General features: G+C 35.1%; 2 protein-coding genes across 5 annotated transcripts in view; one reads left to right on the forward strand and one right to left on the reverse strand.

Moving 5' to 3' along the window:
* The window catches only part of Rpp25 (ribonuclease P protein subunit Rpp25), a 366206-nt gene that overhangs the window by 141444 nt on the left and 201043 nt on the right, over positions 1 to 23719 (forward strand). The gene's annotated exons all lie outside the window — the stretch shown is intronic.
* LOC138701056 (aromatic-L-amino-acid decarboxylase-like) overlaps positions 1 to 23719 on the reverse strand; it is a 170141-nt gene that overhangs the window by 10791 nt on the left and 135631 nt on the right. Inside the window, exons 10-13 of the mRNA XM_069827604.1 lie at positions 18019 to 18184; positions 15846 to 15916; positions 14264 to 14466; positions 5341 to 5415 (exon numbers count right to left, since the gene is read on the reverse strand). Coding sequence (XP_069683705.1) covers positions 5341 to 5415; positions 14264 to 14466; positions 15846 to 15916; positions 18019 to 18184 — 515 coding nt within the window. The remainder of the gene's footprint in view (positions 1 to 5340; positions 5416 to 14263; positions 14467 to 15845; positions 15917 to 18018; positions 18185 to 23719) is intronic.

Here is a 23719-nt window from a genome sequence, read left to right on the forward strand (position 1 = left end):
GATTGTTCTTTATGGTTGTGAAACTTGAACTCTCACTTTGAGAGAGGAACATAGGTTAAGGGTGTTTGAGAATAAGGTGCTTAGGAAAATATTTGGGGCTAAGAGGGATGGAGTTACAGGAGAATGGAGAAAGTTACACAACACAGAACTGCACGCATTGTATTCTTCACCTGACATAATTAGGAACATTAAATCCAGACGTTTGAGATGGGCAGGACATGTAGCACGTATGGACTAATCCAGAAATGCATATAGAGTGTTAGTTGAGAGGCCGGAGGGAAAAAAGACCTTTAGGGAAGCCGAGACGTAGATGGGAAGATAATATTAAAATGGATTTGAGGGAGGTGGGATATGATGATAGAGAATGGGTTAATCTTCCCCAGGATAGGGACCAATGGCGGGCTTATGTGAGGGCGGCAATGAACCTCCGGGTTCCTTAAAAGCCAGTAAGTAAGTAAGTAAGTGTGAGAAAGATAATTTGTATGTCGAATTCACATTCTGAAGTCAGATTGGCACTGGTCGTCCACATCAGACCTGGGATTTATAATTGAAAAATCCATAGTGACACTTGTGTCGGACAAGGTCGCAGTTGGGGTTTTCCTCGTGTTTCTCCCGTTTGCCCATATTAGCCATCTACATCATTCCGTCAACATTTCTTCATCATTACATAGCATTCCCCGAACGCCGGCTGGCGACGCACGGAGAGGAATGGCCTAGAGACGCGTGGGTGGACTGCTCGAAACATGGATACACAGCGAACCTTACTATAGTCAGCCGATGTGGGTTTGGAAATGCGCCTAGCGTGAGGGTTAGCACAAATGATCGTAAAAGGTCGCAGTGCTGGATCATAGTGCCCCTCTCCCAAAAATTCCGTTCAGTTCTATCAGTTGCTTTATCGGTAATTGTTCAGTAAGTCAAGAGTGCTGTTCTGATACCGACAGCTATTGCTTTAATAGGCCTATCGGAAACTGTTTATTTTCTGTCAGATGCGTTTCCAATTCACTGTGGGCTAAAGCAAGGAGATGCACTATCACCTTTACTTTTTAACTTTGCTCTAGAATATGCCATTAGGAAAGTCCAGGATAAAAGAGAGGGTTTGGAATTGAACGGGTTACATCAGCTGCTTGTCTATGCGGATGACGTGAATATGTTAGGAGAAAATCCACAAACGATTAGGGAATACACGGGAATTTTACTGGAAACAAGTAAAGAGATAGGTTTGGAAGTAAATCCCGAAAAGACAAAGTATATGATTATGTCTCGTGACGAGAATATTGTACGAAATGGAAATATAAAAATTGGAAATTTATCTTTTGAAGAGGTGGAGAAGTTCAAATATCTTGGAAGAAACAGTAACAAATATAAATGATACTCGGGAGGAAATTAAACACAGAATAAATATGGGAAATGCCTGTTATTATTCGGTTGAGAAACATTTATCATCCAGTCTGCTGTCGAAAAATCTGAAAGTTAGAATTTATCAAACAGTTATATTACCGGTTGTTCTGTATGGTTGTGAAACTTGGACTGTCACTTTGAGAGAGGAACAGAGATTAAGTGTGTTTGAGAATAAGGTTCTTAGGAAAATATTTGGGGCTAAAAGGGATGAAGTTACAGGAGAATGGAGAAAGTTACACAACACAGAACTGCACGCATTGTATTCTTCACCTGACATAATTAGGAACATTAAATTCAGACGTTTGAGATGGGCTGGGCATGTAGCACGTATGGGCGAATCCAGAAATGCATGTAGAGTGTTAGTTGGGAGGCCGGAGGGAAAAAAACTCTAGGGAGGCCGAGACGTAGATGGGAAGATAATATTAAAATGGATTTGAGGGAGGTGGGATATGATGATAGAGAATGGATTAATCTTGCTCAGGATAGGGACCAATGGCGGGCTTATGTGAGGGCGGCAATGAACCTCCGGGTTCCTTAAAAGCCAGTAAGTAAGTAAGTATCGGAAACTGTTTACAGAATCATCAGTTGTTGTTTTGGCGGCAAGTTTTCGCAATGATAGGGGGTGCGGTTATGATATCGGAAATTGTTTGAAAACTTATCACCTGTCGTGACCTGATTTTTAAAAATGAAGTTCAGAAATTTGTGGTAAACGTGTTATTATTCCCCTCTCGAAACAGAACTATAGACAACCTTCAGTCAACTTCCTGGATCCACATTGACATTTTAAGATTATACTCGGTGACTTTGTGTTCGCATAATACACTAGCTACATGTCATGAGCTTTGTCTGCAAGTTTGCTAAGTAAATATAATGAGTGACATAATCATTGTCGTCATCCGAGGGTGTGATCTGTAAATAATCGACAATGTTCACGTTTGTGGTACGAAGTTCACTAATATTGGGAGACACCGTGTACTACAGAATGCGCACTCTTGGCTCACACAACAGTTGTAGTCACACCCACACCTTGAGAAAAAGACCAGACAAACTCTGCGAATTGAACTGCCTTGAATAAAGGAGTTCATGGTGTTTGGGGAAATAATTTTGTTTTCCTGGGGTAGAAAGAAAAATCGGTATCATAATGAAGAAATATTTTTATTATAATTTTTCAGTTCCCGGACAGTTCAGTTCTGTCGTGGTGTTGCGAATGATAGTTCTATTTGAAGTTAATTATTTAACGTGAAAGGTTTAAGCGAATCCTATACGACAGCCGTGGCGAAAATGTAATCGTGCGCCGAGCCACTGTGTAACCTGCAACGTGCATAGCACCTATGGAGAGAGGCGGACACCCGAAGGGGAAGTGAAGCAACTGTCTGACTTATTAAAGGATTTTCATTTTCCTTACGTCAAGCACTTAAATATAATTTTATAGAGTATAAGGTTACAAACTAATGTTTAGTACGTGTAACGAAGAAAGATATGAACAAGAAGACATAGAACACATTATCACAACCTAAAATTAACTGTCTTCAGAATGTCTCTGCGACAGAGTCTCAAAATCAGGAATTATGTCACTTACTACTGCCAGTCGTAGTTGATCACTAAGGTATTTGTCTGTCAGTCGTAATCTAAATTAGGTTTTTTCTATTTTCATTGTTGAAAATAATTTTTCACAAACGTAAGTTGTAGCGAACATGGCTTCAACAGAACAAGCGAAAGAACGAAGCTTCGGATATTTATTTTTTGGCAAAGATTTGAAAAGTTCAACATTTGTCAAGTCCTTACATCTAGCTTTCATTGTAACATTACATTGTAAATCTGTGAGTTTAAATTGAAGACCTAACCGCGTTATTGGTACATCTGCTGAAAAAGGATCGAAATAATAATAATAATAATAATAATAATAATAATAATAATAATAATAATAATAATAATAATAATAATAATAACACTTAATCTTTTAATGTTCCATGAGTAACATGTAGTATAATGCTGTTTTTATGTTATACAACTGTTTTCCTCGTAATACTTGTGAACAAATGCATTTAATATTCTCAACATATAGGCAGCAAAAAAATTCGTCCTCCCGTCTTACTTGAACCTTTTGTTCTTGTAGAGGTACATGGTTTCGAGGGAGACATTGCGACGATACGCCACTCACAGGTCACAGTATCTCTATACTGTGCACAGGTCAGAGACAAATGCAAATGGAACGGAGTTTGACTCTAGTGAGCGAGAGGGTGGGGGTTGGGGGAGCAAGAGACAAGCACAGCTATCATTGCGAGCCACAATGTACTCGTGAGTTACATTTTCGCCACGGCTGTTATACGAATAAAATTGTCCCATTTTCTTGTAATACGATGCCACTCGAGATACCATGGAAACAGAAGTGTAAGGGATTTTCCACGCGGTCCGTGTTGCTCTTTATGCTATCCAATGTGCCTAGATATTTTACACACAATTCATCCCATCTCATCCTAAGCTAGGCTTAACACATCCATGAACCTTTCCAATTTGGGCTGACAGAACTGAACTGTGTTACTGGTGGTCCGGAATACAGGATCGGGAATTGCTTGAGAAGCGACAAGCACTCACTGCTTGTTCGAGGCTCCTGATCAAGTCCATCCCCAGCCCGGTTTAAGGGGATGCGCTACTGAATTTTCTAATTTCTACATTTTAAGAGATAATGTATTGAAATTTTAACAGCATATTATGATCATGGTTATGAATTAATCAGGAAAATTTCAATGATCTAAGTCAAGAAATAAGTCTTTTAAAAATAAAATTTGAAAATAACACGTTTATTTTGGAAACCGTTTTTTGGAATCTAAAACAAGAGTTTTCTATGTTTTTATAGTGCATATTATAGCTGAAACACAGGTTGTGGTAATGGAGCATTGGAATTTAGCATATGAAGAGTAAAATAAAAAAAAAACATGACATTTCTTCAAAAACTGTCATTTTTCAGTAGCCAGAACCACCCGACCAAATTCCTGCCCTCATTCTATTTGAGCTGACGGAGCTGAACTCGGTCTCTGGCGACCCGAAATACACCATCGGGAGCGACCTGTGAAGCGGCAAGCATCTGTTGCCTGACCGAGGCTCAGAATAAAGACGCATCCCATCCCTAGCTCATCTTATGCAAGAAACATCCCAGTATTTTTCTCATAGTAAAATTCGACTCGGGGTATTACACTCACCCTTCCCAAAATCATGCCCTATAGTACTTTTTGAAATAAGTTGACGAACAGATGTATGTGAAAAGTAAACAAAAGAAATCTGACTTCTGTTTTTATGTTTACAGTACAATAACTTTCTGACTTCTGTGTTTACAATATGTTTATGTTAAAGGTAAACAGAAGATATCTAACAAGTATTACCGTATACTAATATTCTTCTTTTTTTTAAATATTTTATAAAAAAGTGAGAGTTTGATAAAAACATATTTCAGACAAAATGTATTTGTTCCTGTGCTTAAAATTAGAATTTCATGAAAAACGTTTTGGGTTTCCATTAAATAAACCAAGTTGATCTTAATAATCTCCTCTAAACAAAAAATGCCAATGTTTTCTATTTCAAAAAAAAAAAAAAGTCTTCAAAATTGTATTCTCGAAAACCGTTCTTCTTTTTACTTAAACAATTGGGGAAACTAAGAAAAAACATTCATAATACTATTTTACTACACAAACATCTGTACATTTTTGTATCGATACATACAAATCATGATCTCTTAATTACATATCATTTATTAACGGGCAGTTTTCTTGTAGTTGTGTAATTTAGTGTGAGTAGGAAAAACACCTTTGCGGACCGCAATCAAACGCCTGTAGACATGCAGACGATTGTGGGCTACTGACATTAATGTCTGCCATGACTAGCGTGCCTGCAGCATCACGTTGTTGAGAAGCGGAGTGAACGTGACATTACATGATGTGTTCTTACCTTACCGGCACCTCGCTGGATTCGTCGAACACGCCTTGGAAGAGAAACGCCAGGGGCCAACTAATCCAGGATGCGCTGCAACAGACAGAACATTATTGCCATCAGGAAACTTCTACGGGGTGTTTACTAAAGAATTGGACCACCTCGAACTCCCTTTTATTCCCAATACAATATTCTGGCTGTCTCAGTTTAGTGTAAGAATCTGCCGTCGCCATTATATCATCGTCACCATTATTATTATTATTATTATTATTATTATTATTATTATTATTATTATTATTATTATTATCATCATCACCACCACCATCACCTTCCCACCACCACCATTACCGTCATCATTATCATTATCATAATTATTATGATTAAAACATAAACTTCAGGGTGAATCAATTGGTTTATTTTACCTCAGTGAATTTTTCTCAGTGTCTTCGCAGTATTCTAACGTTCCGTTGTCCTTAGTTTAAATGACTTATTAACTTTTGAGCATTCTAACCCTGCGTTTGGACATTTTAACCATGTATTTTGGATATTTTAACCATGGACTATTGGATATTTCATGCGTTTAGTGGGCTATATTTGCTTCTGACATCCTTTCAAACTCTTACATAGTATAACAATAATATCTTCTTATTCTTCTTGTTTTTTGACACTGAACATGTCTGTTGTAAAATTGTTTTAATGTCGGTACCATCACAGGATTTTGTTTTTATTATATTATAAGCTCAACTGTAATGTCTATTTTATACAATAAAGTTTTCTTGAGGGAAAAAAACCAAACTTCTGTTCTACATATTTTTATTTTTAATGTATCTCCGAACATGAGATCTGCTCCTTCGGAAGGTACTGTTACTTTGTCTTTTCCTTTTATTATTAAGTTACATTAGTTAACTTATAGTTTATAAAATTACTTAAGTTATGTACTTAAGTTATTTATGTATTTAAATTATGTTTAAGTGATATATTTTACTGGCATTTTTGTAACTTTTATTTGTGTTTATATTATTGGTCTATCACTAATTAACCTTGAGTCTTGTATTAAATGAAGAATACATGTTTTGTAGTTAAGTCATTTTAGTTATTTGATTCCATATATTTTTATATTGTAAGCGTAAAGTTTGGGTACTTCAACGGTGTAATTTTGGATATTATAACCTTTCTGTTTTGCTATTACAACCGTTTAATTTCGGGTATTGTAATAGTGTGGTTTGATTTTATGTATTTTAACATTGCAATTTTTGATACTGTAACCGAATAGTTCCAACTATGTTAACCGTGTCATTTGCGATATTTGAAATATAGGCAGTAGTTATGAGTACCGGTGCTGTTGAAATAGAATCAGTGCTAGAATACATATCGTACCGTACGTAAGTCAAAATAACTGACTTCATCACGTTAACCGAATATTCGCTGTAGTAATCAAACCTAAAAAGTGAAGAACACTGTGACATCCCGTGAAAAGATGGCAGGAAAACTTTTATATTATCGTAAGAGTTATTTTAGGATTATGACTGTCACAATCCTAGTGATGATTATGATGATGGCAAATTTTGTTAACAGTAAGTTTTTATGAATGTGACCATGCAGACATGAGTATTTTAGCCGTAGTCTTTTGGGGATTTTGACTACCGGTATACATTTCTGGGTACGTGTAGGCCTTACATACTAACTGTTGCGATTACCCTCTGCGGTGACTGAAAGGTCAAGGTAGCAGTTGGGGTTTTTCTCGGGGTTCTCCCGTTTTTCCCCACATTAGGCATTTACATCATTCTGTAAACATTTCTCCATTTCGTCATCATTCCGTAGCATTCCCCGAACGCCGGCTGGCGGCGAATGGAGGGTGCTGGCCTAGGTACGAGTGGGGTTGCCTGCTCGAAACCTGAGTACACAGAGAACCTTAGTGTGGTCAGCCGGTGTGGGTTTGGGAATGCGTCACCAGAGGTCAGCGCAATAGATCTTAACAGGTCCACCCCCTCCGTTAAATTCAATTCAGCTGTTGCGAGTAGGTAGTTTATCATATTGCAGTATTTTTTCAGCTCCTTTTAGCTTCATTTATACCAAACATATGAAAGGTTTATATAAGCACTGTGTTATTGAGATATCTGAGACAGTGTTATTTTTGGAAGTTCATACTACAATGTGAATAATGTTAATCATAAAACTGGTAAAATTTCGTGTTAGCAACGAAACGCGACGCCAGGATGGTAAGCCCGCCTGTTTCACGAGTGATATCCTATCGGTCGCGCACAGTCTATAAATTTCCTGTACGCTAATGCTAGATAAACTTCTGCCCGATTCAAGAGACAAGCACCACGCAATGCTGCGCGACATAGCAATTTGCATTTCAGCAAGTGGCTAAGAGTGTGAAACTCTTCACAGAGTTGCTGGCTTCGAAAGAGAAGACCCCTCATGAACTGTTTCAACGTGAAACGTTTGTGCTCGAGTGTCAAATGATTAAAATGTTACGAAAATTTCAATATCTGACGTCAGTTGCTTAGCAACGACAATGGGTTGCTTTATTACTATTCTGACGTAACTTCGTTAGCAACGGACGATTAAGGTGGATCACAGTAATTCCATTGTAAATACTTTGTACATATATGGTATATATTGAAGAATAATTAAAGGAAAAATAATAATTCAGTTAATAATACAAATAATTGCATTAAATTAATTTCACTCTCAGTCATATTCACTATCCTTATAAATAAGAAACAATTCCTCAAATTCTAATTATCTCAATAACAACCAACGCATTTACAAGGATTCTATGAATCGTTTGCTAATTTTAATTTCCTCTTGTTAGATTAAAGTGTGCATGTACACGTCATTGTTATTCTCAGGAGAGATCGTCTTTCTCGGTGGTTTGACTATTAGCAGACTAGCCTTTGGATCAAAAATACTACGGCCGCTTTTCCCAATCTAGTTTCTCCGATCTGATTTTCCCACTGTTAAATCACCCAAAGGCCATTTTTTTTTTTCATTCCTTTTTCCCTAAGTCTGTCCTACTACCCAGACCTGCAGAACTGTAGCTCCTGAGAGCGACTGCCTTCTTACCCCCTTCTACCCCACCTACCTTTCTACCCGTGTGGTCATGGCGTTCTAGTTGCGCTCAGCTATATCAACATTCATCCTAGCGGCGGCAGGTACACAATACGTGTACTGCAGTTCGAACAGAACTGAAACATGGCAAAATCTAAATCCGTAAACAAATACTACTTCCAAAGGAAATGGTAATATAATTATTTTGTTGTTGAAGAATACGAAAGAATTGTTTGTTTACTGTGTCCCATCCAATTTATTTCTACTCGTCATTTCAATATTAAACGACATTTATACAAAGTCCATATTAAGGGAAGGCATAGGTGCAATTACTAAATCTTACAGTTTTCATTTTTTTTCTCAAAGACCAAGGACACCAGAATAAAATTATGTGACACGTTTCCTTATTAAGATGAAATAAAAGGCAGGAATTTTTTTCAACGTGATTTTCTTTAATTTTCGACGTGTGGAACCATTTATATATTAATTAATTAATTAATTTGTCTTTGAGAAAAAAAATGAAAACTGTAAGATTTAGTAATTTCACCTATGCCTTCCCTTAAGAATTATGGAATAGACAAACTTTCGGGTAAGTTCATTATTACAAACTGTATATTGTTCACTTACTTATGGCTTTTAAGGAACCCGGAGGTTCATTGCCGCCCTCACATAACCCCGCCTTCGGTCCCTATCCTGAGCAGAGTAATCCAGTCTCAACCATCATATCCCACCTCACTTAAATCCATTTTTATATTATCCTCCTATCTACATCTCGGCCTCCCCAAAGGTCTTTTTCCCTTCGGCCTCCCAACTAACACTCTATATGGATCTCTGGTTTCGCTCATACATGCTACGTGCCCTGTCCATCTCAAACGTCTGGATTTAATGTTCCTAATTATTATGTCAGATGAAGACTGCAATGCATGCAGTTCGGCATTGTGTAATTTTCTTCATTCTCCTGTAACTTTATCCCTCTTAGCCCCAAATATTTTCCTAAGCACCTTATTTTCAAACACCCTTAACCTCTGTTCCTCTCTCAAAGTGAAAGTCCAGGTTTCACAACCATACAGAAGAACCGTAATATAACTGTTTTATAAATTCTAACTTTCAGCTATTTTGAGAGCAGACTGGATGACAGAAGTTTCTCAGCCGAATAATAACAGGCATTTCCCATATTTATTCTGCGTTTAATTTCCTCCCGAGTATTGTTTATATTTGTTACTGTTGCTCCAAGATATTTGAATTTTTCCACCTTTTCAAAGGATAAATTTCCAATTTTTATATTTCCGTTTCGTACAATATTCTGGTCATGAGACATCATCATATACTTTATCTTTTCGGGATTTACTTCCAAACCTATCTCTTGTATATTGATTATTTATTTATGTATCGTTAAATTAAGGACGTCACTCATTGTATTCATTTTGTATTGAAATGAATAGTGACATTTGTATTAACTTTCAAGGTTCATTACTTAAATGCTACAAATGTATGTTTCCGTAAGTGATGAAAGGAGGAAAGTTTTTGAAAATCTAAAGCAGGCTAGGTGCAAAGAAATCTCAAAGAACCTGCCGACAGAAAATCTAGCATAATCGTAAACCTTGAAACGACATAACGCATTATAAATACAATGACTTTATTACAATCTTTTTTTTTTTTAATTACAGTGGCGCCACTGATAAACTTTCCAACATGCAAAGAATGCCAACAACTCTACGTATAAGTCAATCATCCCCAATAGAAGTGGAGTGAGGCTGACGTCATATTTCCCCTACTTACGAGTTCTGCAAACTCTTACCAAACGAATTTTCCCAAAGTATTCTTCCCACTGCTATATTATCTCAATACACAATGGCTGTTTCATTCACTTAGCACAGTCTGTGTATCGAAAAGTGCAGTCATTGGGACTTTAAATTCCCTAAATAATCCAGACGATACAATGTTAAACATTCCCATATATATGATGCTCAGTTTGGCTTTCCGCCCACTTTAGAATGTCCATGACGTGTTTGAACAACTTGTTGAGACCGATTATTTTGAATAATAGCCTACTGCATTAGTGGCAGGTCTAGAAGAGGAAGAAGAGCAGCGGTGTCCGCAAAATATTCTCCAGAATTATTGTACACACTGGAGTCATTTCGTTGGCATTATCACCTTCATTTCATTCAGAAGCTAGATAACTATCACAGTTGTTAAAGCATCGTAAAATAAACCAATTAAAAATAGTGAATCGGAGAAGTTATTACATCCGTCACTACGATGTCCTTAGTCGTGTGGAGCAGGAATCATTTTATTGAAGTGCTTCTGTCGGCCTACGAGGAAGGCCTGCATCGACCTTAAATAAATAGCAAAACACTGCAGAATTATTCTTTCATTTAGTAGCTATTTGACATGTTTTTCATGTTTCGTTAAAAATACATATTCACTAGGACTGAGTTTTGAAATGTTTGCAGTTGTAGTCCGATTTCTTTAATTTCTTAACTGTTTCTTAAATGCATTGAGAATTAGTGTGTATATTTTCAGCTCAATCGGACTGCTAGTTTCGAAATTGTTTTTTTTAGTCATGCAAATTAGTAATATAATCAAAATGTTCTAGGTGTAACTACGTCTAAATACAGCAAGTTCATATTTTCATATGGACCCTGATTCATGGGCAATAGGGGAAACTCGGCTAATTCCGCAGTACGGGTAATTCCGCAGTAGTGCATATATGATTTTACTGTGGCTTTATAATAGCGTGAACGTAAGTTTTGAGAGACTGTCAACAGGAGGCATGTCCTCTGCAGTGCTATAGAAAAAAATCAAGGATATTGGTCGACACCTCTGTCGGCAATACAGTGAAACATCGAAAGTTGGCTGTTTTTCGTGTTTTGCTACACAGCTGTGAAGAAAGTGAGCATTGTTACATATAAATTGTTCCTTTTATGTTACTTTCATAATGTATTTCATAACTATTTACTACTGTGTAATTAGCCAAGTCCTATTGCGGATTTATCTGCACTGTTGCGGAATTACCCGAGTTGTTCTTTTTCAACTGTAATGTATGTAGGTACAACTAAATATATTTTCATTTTAATAGGTCTTTTATCTCATTCGGTAATGAAAGGTTTCGTCCATGTCTGCATACCTTGATAATATTTTTCAGTAAACATTTTGATAAAAATATGATAGATTTACTTCTTAATAGTGCGGAAATAGCCGAGTCTCCCCTATCACAGCGTTGAGAAATTCTTAATATTTGTACCACTTTAGGCACAATACATTTTTGAATATCAGTTATTTATTTTTTTTTCATTTTTTTTTATTTACATAATGACTTTTAACTCTTCATTTTCAAGATATTTAATATTTCTCAACGTTAGATCTCAGATAATATATGCAAGGGCACGTACGAATGTTATCACTGAATTTGTTGAAAACTGCATCGCATGAAGAATTCTGAACATCTAAAAATGTAGGTTCGAGAAAAAGACAAATTTGTGAAAGAGGTGCAATACTAACAAGATCTGCTAAAGACTATAGCAAGAGATAAAGACTTTCAAATGGACGTTATTGCGCGTTTCCTCTCATTCAGTACTAACGTATGGAGCAGACATATACAAAAATCGCACCTGCAAATCAAAGAAGACGTAAAAGCAAAAATGTCTTACTATTAACTTCCTAAGTGCCCAAGGAACATTTTCGTACAAAAAAATGAATTTCTCTTAATCAGACGAATGTATGACCATCATTTCGAAACACGATATACAAATGCTGTGATATGCAATCTAGCAATCATTCGCTATAAAGTGGTGGTTATGCGATGCTCATGATTTATGCTGAGTATCTGGTACTTGCTATAATTATGGCTATGTATGACCTTACGCGAAACATGCTAGGCTTATGTTCATAAACTTCGCAGCTGCTTTGCAATTTCCACGTCGAAATTAATAGTCTGCACTTTCAGCAGAGGTGAATGGCAAAAGTTACCCTACATTGTAAAGGTAATGTCAAGAATTTATGTGCGAAAATAATAACTTCATGGCATAGGCATGTTGTCTGTCTGTCCCATCTTCACCTTTTCACGCCACATTTTATAAGTCGTCCTCCTCATTTTGTGCTTGCCTATCTACAATAATTTAGTTATAATATATATTTATGTATGTTTATTTGGTTATTGTTTATGGGCATGATTCAAAATGTTCACTTTTAATAGAAGTGCGCAATCATTTTTCGAAATTCATATATAATTTACTATATAATAATAATAATAATAATAATAATAATAATAATAACAATAATAATAATAATTTATTTCTTTAATCTGACAAGATTAAGGCCATAAGGCCTTCTCTTCCATCCTACCAGATAGCATATATAAATACAAAAAAGAAATACAAACACTGATGAAAATAATACAAATTAAGTTGAAGCCCTATAAAGGGTCAACAGAGTCGAAAGAACACTATAGAGCTCTCATCGAGCTAATACAAGAAAAAAGAAAGGAAACTGAGATAGCAATGATGATATTGATAACTGACAATAATAATAATAATAATAATAATAATAATAATAATAATAATAATAATAATAATAATAATAATAATAATAATAAATACATTACATATTAATTTTCAATTTTACAACAGCATAGTTACAATATTTACTATATGTCATGGGTTAAGGTGAAGTTGCGCAACCTGACAGGTGTTCAACAAGCAATTCCACGAACTAGAATGTGATTTTTTAATTTAAATTTGAATTTTGATATTGTCCGACAGTCTCTGACATGGTCAGGGAGAGAATTCCAGAGGCGTGGAATAGATATGCTGAAAGATGATGAGTAGAAGGATGTTCTGTGTAGAGGAATAGAGAGAAGGTACATGTTCCGGGTTCGAGGTAGTGAAAGGTAATCAAAACGATATGCTAGGTAAGAGGGTGTGGAGGTGTAGATAATTTTAAATATTAATAAGAGAGAGTTGAAGAATCTTCTTTCTTTAAGTGGACTCCAAGACAACAATTCTAGTGACGGTGTTACATGATCGAATTTTCTAATGTTACAAACGAAACGAACGCAGATATTGTGAACACACTGTAGTCTATGGGCAAGATCAGTATTTAGATTCGTGAATAGAGAATCGCAATAATCGAAGTGGAGCATCACTAAAGTTTGGATCAGGTTCTTTTTAAGGCTGAGAGGTAAAACGTTGGTTAAGTGTTTGAGGGAATGAATTATGGAAAAAGTTTTCTTACATATGTAGGTCACTTGACTTTGAAAATTTAAATTTGAATCTAAATATACCCCTAAATATTTACTGTCTTACTATATGTAATTGTAGTATTATTTATTTTTGTATTTGATACAGTGGCTAGATCTATTTTGTTTAATGCTCGTTGGTGGCCCATTATTATAGCTTGTGATTTGTCTGGATTTAGTCAGACAAATCACAAGCTATAATAATGGGCCACCAACGAGAATTAAACAAAATAGATCTAACCCATTGAGCTACATATGCTAGATCTTCATTAATTCTGGTCACAGAGTCATTGATTGTACAAGTTCGGGAATGAATGTAAAGTTGTAAGTCGTCAGCGTATAGGTGGTGTTTTGAATATTTTAAGATCTTTGTTACGTCGTTTATATAAAGCGTAAAACGTAATGGCCCAAGTACTGAGCCCTGAGGGATTCCGGCCTTGACGGTACGCCAATTGTAAGAATGACCACCGGCTCATACACATTGTTGGCGTTCGCGAAGGTAGGAATCGAACCAAGCAACAAGGCTCTGAACACAAGTTATGAATAGGGGGCAAGCCGGGAATGATCTCGGGTCTACAGGATCAATCTGAATCTGTAATCCACCATTTAAACGCAAATTAAAAAATGCGCCGCATCCTTATTACTCACATTGGCGTCTGGATGTTGACGCCGTTGTCGACGCTGGCGCCTGTATCGGTGACGTGGCGGTGCCTGGTACCGGGCAATGTCTTGGCGATCTTGGGGTTGTAAATCTTAGGATCGCTGACCATGCGCACGAAGAAGGACCTCTTGTAGGCCAGAGTCTCCTTCTTCTTGCGGTCCAGCATCTCGAACACCTCGTCCGCTGGTTCCTGCAACATTTTACAATCCTAATTTAGTTTTCTCAGTAACGCTGTTGTTAACATCCTGCCGTTTTTATACAGTGTGTAACAGAATTAGATGAACTTCTAAAGTATATTATGCTATGATTATGGTGCTGCTGCCGATGATGATGATGATAATAATAATAGCAATAATAATAATAATAATAATAATAATAATAATAATAATAATAATAATAATAACAATACTTACTTACTTACAAATGGCTTTTAAGGAACCCGAAGGTTCATTGCCGCCCTCACATAAGCCCGCCAGCGGTCCCTATCCTGTGCAAGATTAATCCAGTCTCTATCATCACACCCCACCTCCCTCAAATACATTTTAATATTATCCTCCCATCTACGTCTCGGCCTCCCTAAAGGTCTTTTTCCCTCCGGTCTCCCAACTAACACTCTATATGCATTTCTGGATTCGCCCATACGTGCTACATGTCCTGCCCATCTCAAACGTCTGGATTTAATGTTCCTAATTATGTCAGGTGAAGAATACAATGCGTGCAGTTCTGTGTTGTGTAAATTTCTCCATTCTCCTGTAACTTCATCCCGCTTAGCCCCAAATATTTTCCTTAGCACCTTATTCTCAAACACCCTGAACCTATGTTCCTCTCTCAGAGTGAGAGTCCAAGTTTCACAACCATAAAGAACAACCGGTAATATAACTGTTTTATAAATTCTAACTTTCAGGTTTTTCGACAGCAGACTGGATGATAAGAGCTTCTCAACCGAATAATAACACGCATTTCCCATATTTATTCTGCGTTTAATTTCCTCCCGAGTGTCATTTATATTTGTTACTGTTGCTCCAAGATAACAATACTAATAATAATAATAATAATAATAATAATAATAATAATAATAATAATAATAATAATAATAATAATAATAATAATACGGCGCCTTCATGAAATCCCTATATTGAGAGTTCGAAAATCTATTACTACAAGTCATTTACTATGTTATACACATTCACAAATGATTATGCGCCAAGTTTTCCTAGTGAAACTAGAGCCGTTACTGTTATGCGAAGGTGTACTGTTGAAAATATCGTTATAGACACAGCACGGTGTATCATATTTATCGACGCTTCCAATTGCGAAGAGTGTTCAGCAGCAATGGCCGCAAAATTTTGCCTGAAGCCTTCTGTCAGGGACAGAGGTTCTCATGTGCCGTAAATAGTTATATGACACGGAACCCAGAGCTTTATTTCCCTCCCAGTGTAAGCCTCTCTAAGGATTTTTGCGCACTTCTAAATCCATTGCTCACGGACGGGTGAGAATCTGTGAACCCAGCATGGCAGTCGCGAAATCACAAAGTTATTATCTGTAGAACAATCTAGTAGGTTTTCTCACCTGATCCTTTTCTAAGTTGTATGTCTCCAGAAGTTCAGTAGCGAATTCTGTGATGACTTCCCAGGCGTAATCTGTGTGTAAAATAAAAGGCAATATTGTAAATGAAATGACTGGCACCGTTGCATAGGCAAGTTAACTAGCTATTAGTGATGAAATGTACTTTGTGCGAGATCGTGCGTATTTGCTTGGTTTCCGCACAAAAGCAATCCGCGGAAAGTCTAAAATTCCACATTCAGTATTCCCAACCTAACACACATAACAATTTCCCTCTTCGTACCGCTTAAGTGACATATTGATTTTACTGCTTTAGGCTTTTAACATATTATTTTTAGAGACGTTCAATATAGTAATAATTATAAATTGGAAACTTACCACTGCAATTTCACTTAAATTGCACTGTTAATTATTGTTTTTAAATATTTGAAAAAATTAAGTAAACTCTACAACTCCACTAAAGTTAATGCATTCGTGATGCAAGTAACATTAAGGAAGCCGTGAAAAAATCAACAAGATTCCAGACTCATCATAGACTGGGGGGGGGGGAAGACAGACGTATATCACGGCCTGCTGGAATATAGTAAACACAGAAAACATTTTAAAGCAACAATGTTGAAGATAGATATTTTTGTTTTGCAAATTTGCCGTCATTGAACAGAAACCAAGATGGAGATTTCATTGCAACTAATTAGAAATTCCTCTTTCAGGTATGTAATAAACGATCTTCGCACAAAATAATGTACGATACACGAGCGGTATGTTTTCTTTCAATTCTCGGAAATTAAAAAAGCTCAACTACGTTTCGCTTTTTCAAATTTTTCCTCGAACATGAAAACTTCAACATACCGCTCTTGTAACGCATATTACTATTTCATGTACTTTCTCAAATCCGGGCCTTGAAAAATAGTGAATATTGTTGTTTTTTACTGCATTATATTTTATGAAATTTCCTCTTTTCAACGGCATACGGAATATAACAACCATTATTAATACTAAGCAGCCAATTTTTTTTGTAACACTGTGTCATATGAAACTGGGTGTACTAAAAACTTTAAAGGGAATTTTCCATAAGTTTCTATTTTCTGTACAAATTGCAATTTTTCTCAGGTTCTACTTCTTTCAGGGAACATAGAATATGACGTAACTCTGGCATTTTATGCAATTTAAATTTTTAATGTATAGTTTTTACTTGCTATTCTTTTGTTTTAATGTAATTTCAACATTGCTTGTCAACTATTGTGCAAATTAAATAAAAATAAAACACAGTCGTAAAATGTACAGGAATATTTTGTATGTAAATTTAATTAATTTATATGCAAATAATTTTAAAAATATTTGGGGCTAAGAGGGATGAAGTTACAGGAGAATGGAGAAAGTTACACAACACAGAACTGCACGCATTGTATTCTTCACTTGATATAATTAGGAACATTAAATCCAGGCGTTTGAGATGGGCAGGGCATGTAGCACGTATGTGCGAATACAGAAATGCATATAGAGTGTTAGTTGGAAGGCCAGAGAAAAAAAGACTTTTGGGGAGGCCGAGACGTAGATGGGAAGATAATATTAAAATGGATTTGAGGGAGGTAGGATATGATGATAGAGACTGGATTAATCTTGCTCAGAATAGAGACCAATGGCGGGCGTATGTGAGAGCGGCAATGAACCTCCGGGTTCCCTAAAAGCCAGTAAGTAAGTAAGTAAGTAAGTAAGTAAGTAAGTAAGTAAGTAAGTAAGTAAGTAAGTAGTTGTTCTGTATAATAATTTATCTTAAAAAAGCGTCTCTCAGAGAACTAACTCGCTGTCTTGTTTGTCAAAAGTTGCCTAAATAAAGTCGTCTGACGATTGTTGAAGTTCAGTGCAATTTTTTGTTTTTGATATCAAATAAAGGTGCATTAATTGTTTACTAAATATGTACAAAATGCGAGCAACAGTTTGGGAGAAATTGCTGATGCACCTGTCGACAGGTGATGGCATCCTCACGAGTTCTACGTAAAGATATGCAACATAGTAAAGCTATACACCTGTAGATTTCTTATATTAATTCGCCTGTAAATTGTAAAGATCTGTGTGCAGTGTTGAGGGATGCTTTGGGAATGAGCTTTCTTTTGGAGGCACACCACATCCTCCAGTCCCTAATTAGCCGCCCTCTGTACTGTCTTCCGTTCCTAGTTACCGATTTGCTCCTCGGTGGCATTCTGCACGACGGCGCAGAAGCGGATGACGTACTTCTCGTTGACTGATGCGGGCACCATGTGAATCTTGCCCGACGCGTTGATGTTGGACAGCAGCTTCTGGTTGAGCTCATCGGACCCCTTGAGCCGGAAGCATACCAACCCAAGCTGCAACACAGATGACAATAGAATTGTTAGAAAGAAGTAGAGGTATCTATAAAATAATGTACTTGAAAGTGTTTTCGAGGTTGTTGACATAGCCATGTGAGCTCTAAGCCCGTTTGTCACTTGCCTCACTACGGAGTACGTCGTGTCATTGAAAGAGTCCTTTTTTTGAGCTTTTGTCATAACAAAATAAAGGAAGTGATTGTTGCGAAACATGCAAATGTATAGGCCTACTGAGAAAATATGCATCACTTTGTGGCATTCATTTTTGACGCGAAACGTTTATGTGCGAGTCACACGCGGTACCATGGAAACAGAACTTCGTGTCTCGTGGTTTTCCACGCGGTCCGTCTTTTTACATTCTCTATTTAATGCGTATCGAGGTTTTCCACATAATAGTCACGGAAATATTTGGTACATAGGCTATAAGGGTTAGGTTTATTATACTTGAATATCAAATAAAGTACACTACATTGTTAAGGAAAGCACATTGTATTTTATTACTGTAACTAGCCGTACCCGTGCGCTCCGCTGCACCCGTTAGAAATAAATATAAAGTAATTACATAATTAAAATGGACGTTTGATCCAGGGAACATTCGTGTTTGATAGAAGGATAAATTGCAATGACAATTCCTTTAACATGTTTCTTAATTTTTATTACATGCAACCATAGTTTAATGAACATTGACATTTAGATTTAATGTGTATATTTTACCTGTTATATGTTTCCATTTAATTATGGTAATAACTTCATTTTAACCCTTGTTTTCTACGTATTCAGTAAATGGCGCTTGGCCCACTATGGTTCTGAACCCTTCAAATAACTTAAATTATATTATATAATATTACATTACATTATAAATTATATTATATTATATTACATTATATTATATTATATTATATTATATTATATTATATTATATTATATTATATCATATCAGAAGTTACTGTAATAACATTATAGCATTATGTCCATCTAGAGAAACTGCACTTTCCAATGGTGAAATAATAATTAATTATACAAATCTGTTAATTTAGCTTCCGATATTACTTCATACAAACACAGAAACATTCTCTGTAGGCTATCTTTCATAGCTTTCGATTGTTGCTGTCCAAGGCCCCTTATAGACGAAGTCATTTGTTTTTTAATTCATTACACGACCTTAGATGGCAGTTATTTTAATTTTAAAACTCATTTATCTCATTAAATATCAGTCCTATCAACATTTTTCAAGGAATAAAACTTATCGGAAATAATTTTTAAAGAAACTCTTGTTATGTAACATTTTTCACAAAAATCAATAATAAGCGAGATATTTCGATTTATTTAATTCAGGCCCCCTTATAACCCCCCTTTTAAATAATGTATTTTGAATGCCATATAGCCTAAGATCTAAGTTACAACGAACTTAATTTATATTCCAATTTTCATCGAAATCCATTCAGCCATTATCGCGTGAAAAGGTAACAAACATACAGACAGACAGACAGACATACATACAAACAAAAATTTCAAAAAAGCGATTTTCGGTTTCAGGGTGGTTAATTATATATGTTAGGGCCAATTATTTTTGGAAAATCGAAAATTACCAGAAAAATTTCGGCTACAGATTTATTATTAGTATAGATTCGAATTTAGACGTTTCACGCAATCATTGGGATTTTCTTAAATGCTCTGTCATTTTTTCATAAAATGCGAATTGTTATAGAGCCTACAGGATCCGGCAGAGGAACGGGCGATTTTAAGGAGCGTATATCTCTCGCAGCACACTTGAAGACCGATAAACTGCGCCCACATTCTGTTGCCAATACAATGCCATTTAGTGATCATGGAAAGGTGGAGCGGTGCACAACGTGCATAACTTGCTTTTGCAAGAGAAACGCCAGTTTTGAGGCTACTAAGTGCGAATTTCGTAATTTTAATTTATGGCGCCATGATCCCTCCAATCTGCTCATGGGACTTACATTTGCATCCATACAAAATTCAGGTTGCACATCAATTAAAACATCATGATATTCTCAAGCAAATGGCGTTTTGTGAGGAGATTTTAAATCGGATGGATGAAGAGTAAGAATTTATGGATGACGACGAAGCAAATTTCCATCTCAGCGATAGTCACTTAAAGGACATCGTTTTCAAGAAATAAATGACAGAATATGTACTTTGTGATCTCATGTTTACCATTTTGAAAAAAAAAATAAAATAAAATCTTGAGTCCATAACCAACCGTTCATAAGCGCACGTTCCTCAGCCGAACCCTGTAAATGTCGAATTCCAAGTAAATAGAGAAATTAATGAATATATAAATATAAAATAAACTACAAATGCAGGCGATATGTACCAAACTGTGCATGTTCCTGTATTCTTATAATTTTGTGTTCGAATTAACATTTTCAACAAGATTTAGTGAAATTAAGGTATGGTTAGTTACAGAAATAAAACATATCTGAATAATGCCAGTTATATTCTCAGTAATAATAATAATAATAATAATAATAATAATAATAATAATAATAATAATAATAATAATAATTTTACTATAGAAAAAAGTACTAAAAATAAAAAAAAAATAGAAAGATTACCCAACTGAATTGGTGTTTAAACATTTCAAAGTTTTCAACATTAAACAAATGTATTATTTTATTTTATTAAAATACTAGCCGTACCCGTGCGCTCCGCTGAACCCGTTAGAAATAAATATAAAGTAATTACATAATTAAAATTGGACATTTGATCCAGGGAAAATTCGTGTTTGATAGAAGGATAAATCGTTTAATATGTTACTTAATTTAAATTGCATCCAAATAATTAAAATGCGATCATTTTGGTCCAGAGACCACTCATTGGTGCAATGACAATTCCTTTAACATGTTTCTTGATTTTTATTACATGCAACCATAGTTTAATGAAGATTGGCATAATTTAGATTTAATGTGTATATTTTATTTTACTTGTTATAGGTTTCCATTGAATTATGGTAATAACTTAATTTTAACCCTTGTTTTCTACGTATTCAGTAAATGGCGTATATTATATTATATTGTATTATATTATATTATATTATATCAGAAGTTGCTGTAATAACATTATAGCATTATGTCCATCTAGAGAAACTACACTTTCCAGTGGTGAAATAATAAATTATACAAATCGGTTAATTTAGCTTCCGATATTACTTCATACAAACACAGAAACATTCTCTGAAGGCTATCTTTTATAGCTTTCGATTGTTGCTGTCCAAGGCCCCTTATAGACGAAGTCATTTGTTTTTTAATTCAATACACGGCCTTAGATGGCAGTTATTTTAATTTTAAAACTTATTTATCTCATTAAATATCAGTCCTATCAAAATTTTTCAAGGAATAAAACTTATCACAAATTAGTTTTAAAGAAACTTTTGTTATGTAACATTTTTCACAAAAATCAATAATAAGCGAGATATTTCGATTTATTTAATTCAGGCCCCCCTTATAACCCCTTTTAAATAATGTATTTTGAATGTCATATAGCCTAAAATCTAAGTTACACGAACTTAATTTATATTCCAATTTTCATCGAAATCCGTTCAGCCATTATCGCGTGAAAAGGTAACAAACATACAAACAGACATACAAACAAAAATTTCAAAAAAGCGATTTTCGGTTTCAGGGTGGTTAATTATATATGTTAGGACCAATTATTTTTGCAAAATCGAAAATTACCAGAAAAATTTCGGGGACTGATTTATTGTTAGTATAGATTTTCATAGAAATTTTAATAACTTTGAAAGGTATATACATAAATATAGAACTAAAAATATGAATTCTCTGCGTTTGTCAGAACCAAAATGTAAAACTAATGCAGCTTTTTATTATAGTATGAATCAAGGTCCCAGATTATTAAACATATTTTATTCCAATATTATTTTAACCACGAATCCTCTCCAAATTAATAAGAAAAATTGTATTGGATTTATATTAGGGTTTAAACATATTAAATACTTTTTAATTTGTATTCACTGTCAATTTTAATTTTATTTTTGTCTGTATTGGAATCCCCTCCTGAGCACGAGTCTTACTCATTCAGGAGTGGGCTAGTTTATCTTACATTATATTCATTTCAAACTTACTAGCAATAAAATAAATAATAATAATAATAATAATAATAATAATAATAATAATAATAATTACAAATAGGAGCCTACTGGCGAATTGAGACTTTAGGATGCCTTTACATTCTGACAGTAGGCCTATTATTGATGAGCGTTAGCGGCAAACAGTGTGAGTGATATGAAATGCTAGTCACATCTGACTTGGACAATCTTCAGTCTCTGTGACTTGTCGCGTACCATTGAAATCTCCTCTTCCTCTGAACCGCCGTACTGTGGTTTATGATAGGAACTGATAGTTATTTTGCGTGAATGAAAGATGGGGAAGGAAGTTATGTTCCTTAAAATTTGTTTTATCTCTGAAACATCCAGGGAGGCAAGGTCACACAGAGCATTTCGCACATATCGTTCTCGGTTAGGATTCCCATTCGGCTCCTCGTCTCTTCCTCCATACAGGGAAAACCGCATCATCTCCGAGAGAGATGCTCTACTGGAATAGAGTTTCCGACTTCCTGCTGGTTGTTATAGATGCAGAATTCACCTGCTTGTTAAATGACTAACACTTCCTTGATCACTAATTTTATGCAAATTTCCTTCTGCGTATTAGGCCTACTAAGTCGGTTTAGTTTTGATAACACGAAATTATGTTTAGTCAGTGTAGCTGCAGTGCAATGCAAAACTCTTAAACGGCACGAACATTTCTGCGTTTTCTAGGAAATTGAGAATAATGCAAAAATGTACGGTATTTCTAACATATTTTGCCCATCATGCGATTTTTTATTTTTCGAAGGGGAGATTTGTTACAAGTATTTATTTATATGCAAATATATTATCTTAGAAAGCATGTTTAAATGTTCAGATAGTCAATATAATATGATATAATATAATTATTTTTATTAATTCAGTCTAATTAACATATCAGAAATATAAAAAGTCAGTGACACTTGCCCATGTAAGTGATCATTGTGTACTATACAAATATAAAAAAATTAAAATTAAGCAAACGTTTTCGCCCTTCGGGCATCATCAGGCTTTTTTTACATACAATATCTTGTACATTTTGTCTCTTATTGTGGAACGAATGATTAATCACAACCTTTTTTAATAATGAAAATAATAACTATTTTAAATTGACTTATGGTGATTAACAATCTAAAATTAATGTACAGAAATGAAAGTTTAATACATAATAATATGTGTACATTAATTTTATGATGTTATAATTTAAACGCAACACAGCAGTGCAGCCACAATTTTATATCATTATTATGTATTAAACTTTCATATCTGTACATTAATTTTAGATTGATTTTAGATTGTTAATTACCATAATTCAATTTAAAATAGTTATTATTTTTATTATTAAAAAAGGTTGTGATTAATCATTCGTTCCACAATAAGAGACTAAAATGTACAAGATATTGTATGTGAAAAAGCCTGATGATGCC

Source organism: Periplaneta americana, chromosome 6 (genome assembly GCF_040183065.1).
Source record: "Periplaneta americana isolate PAMFEO1 chromosome 6, P.americana_PAMFEO1_priV1, whole genome shotgun sequence".
NCBI classification, from domain to species: Eukaryota; Metazoa; Arthropoda; class Insecta; order Blattodea; family Blattidae; genus Periplaneta; species Periplaneta americana.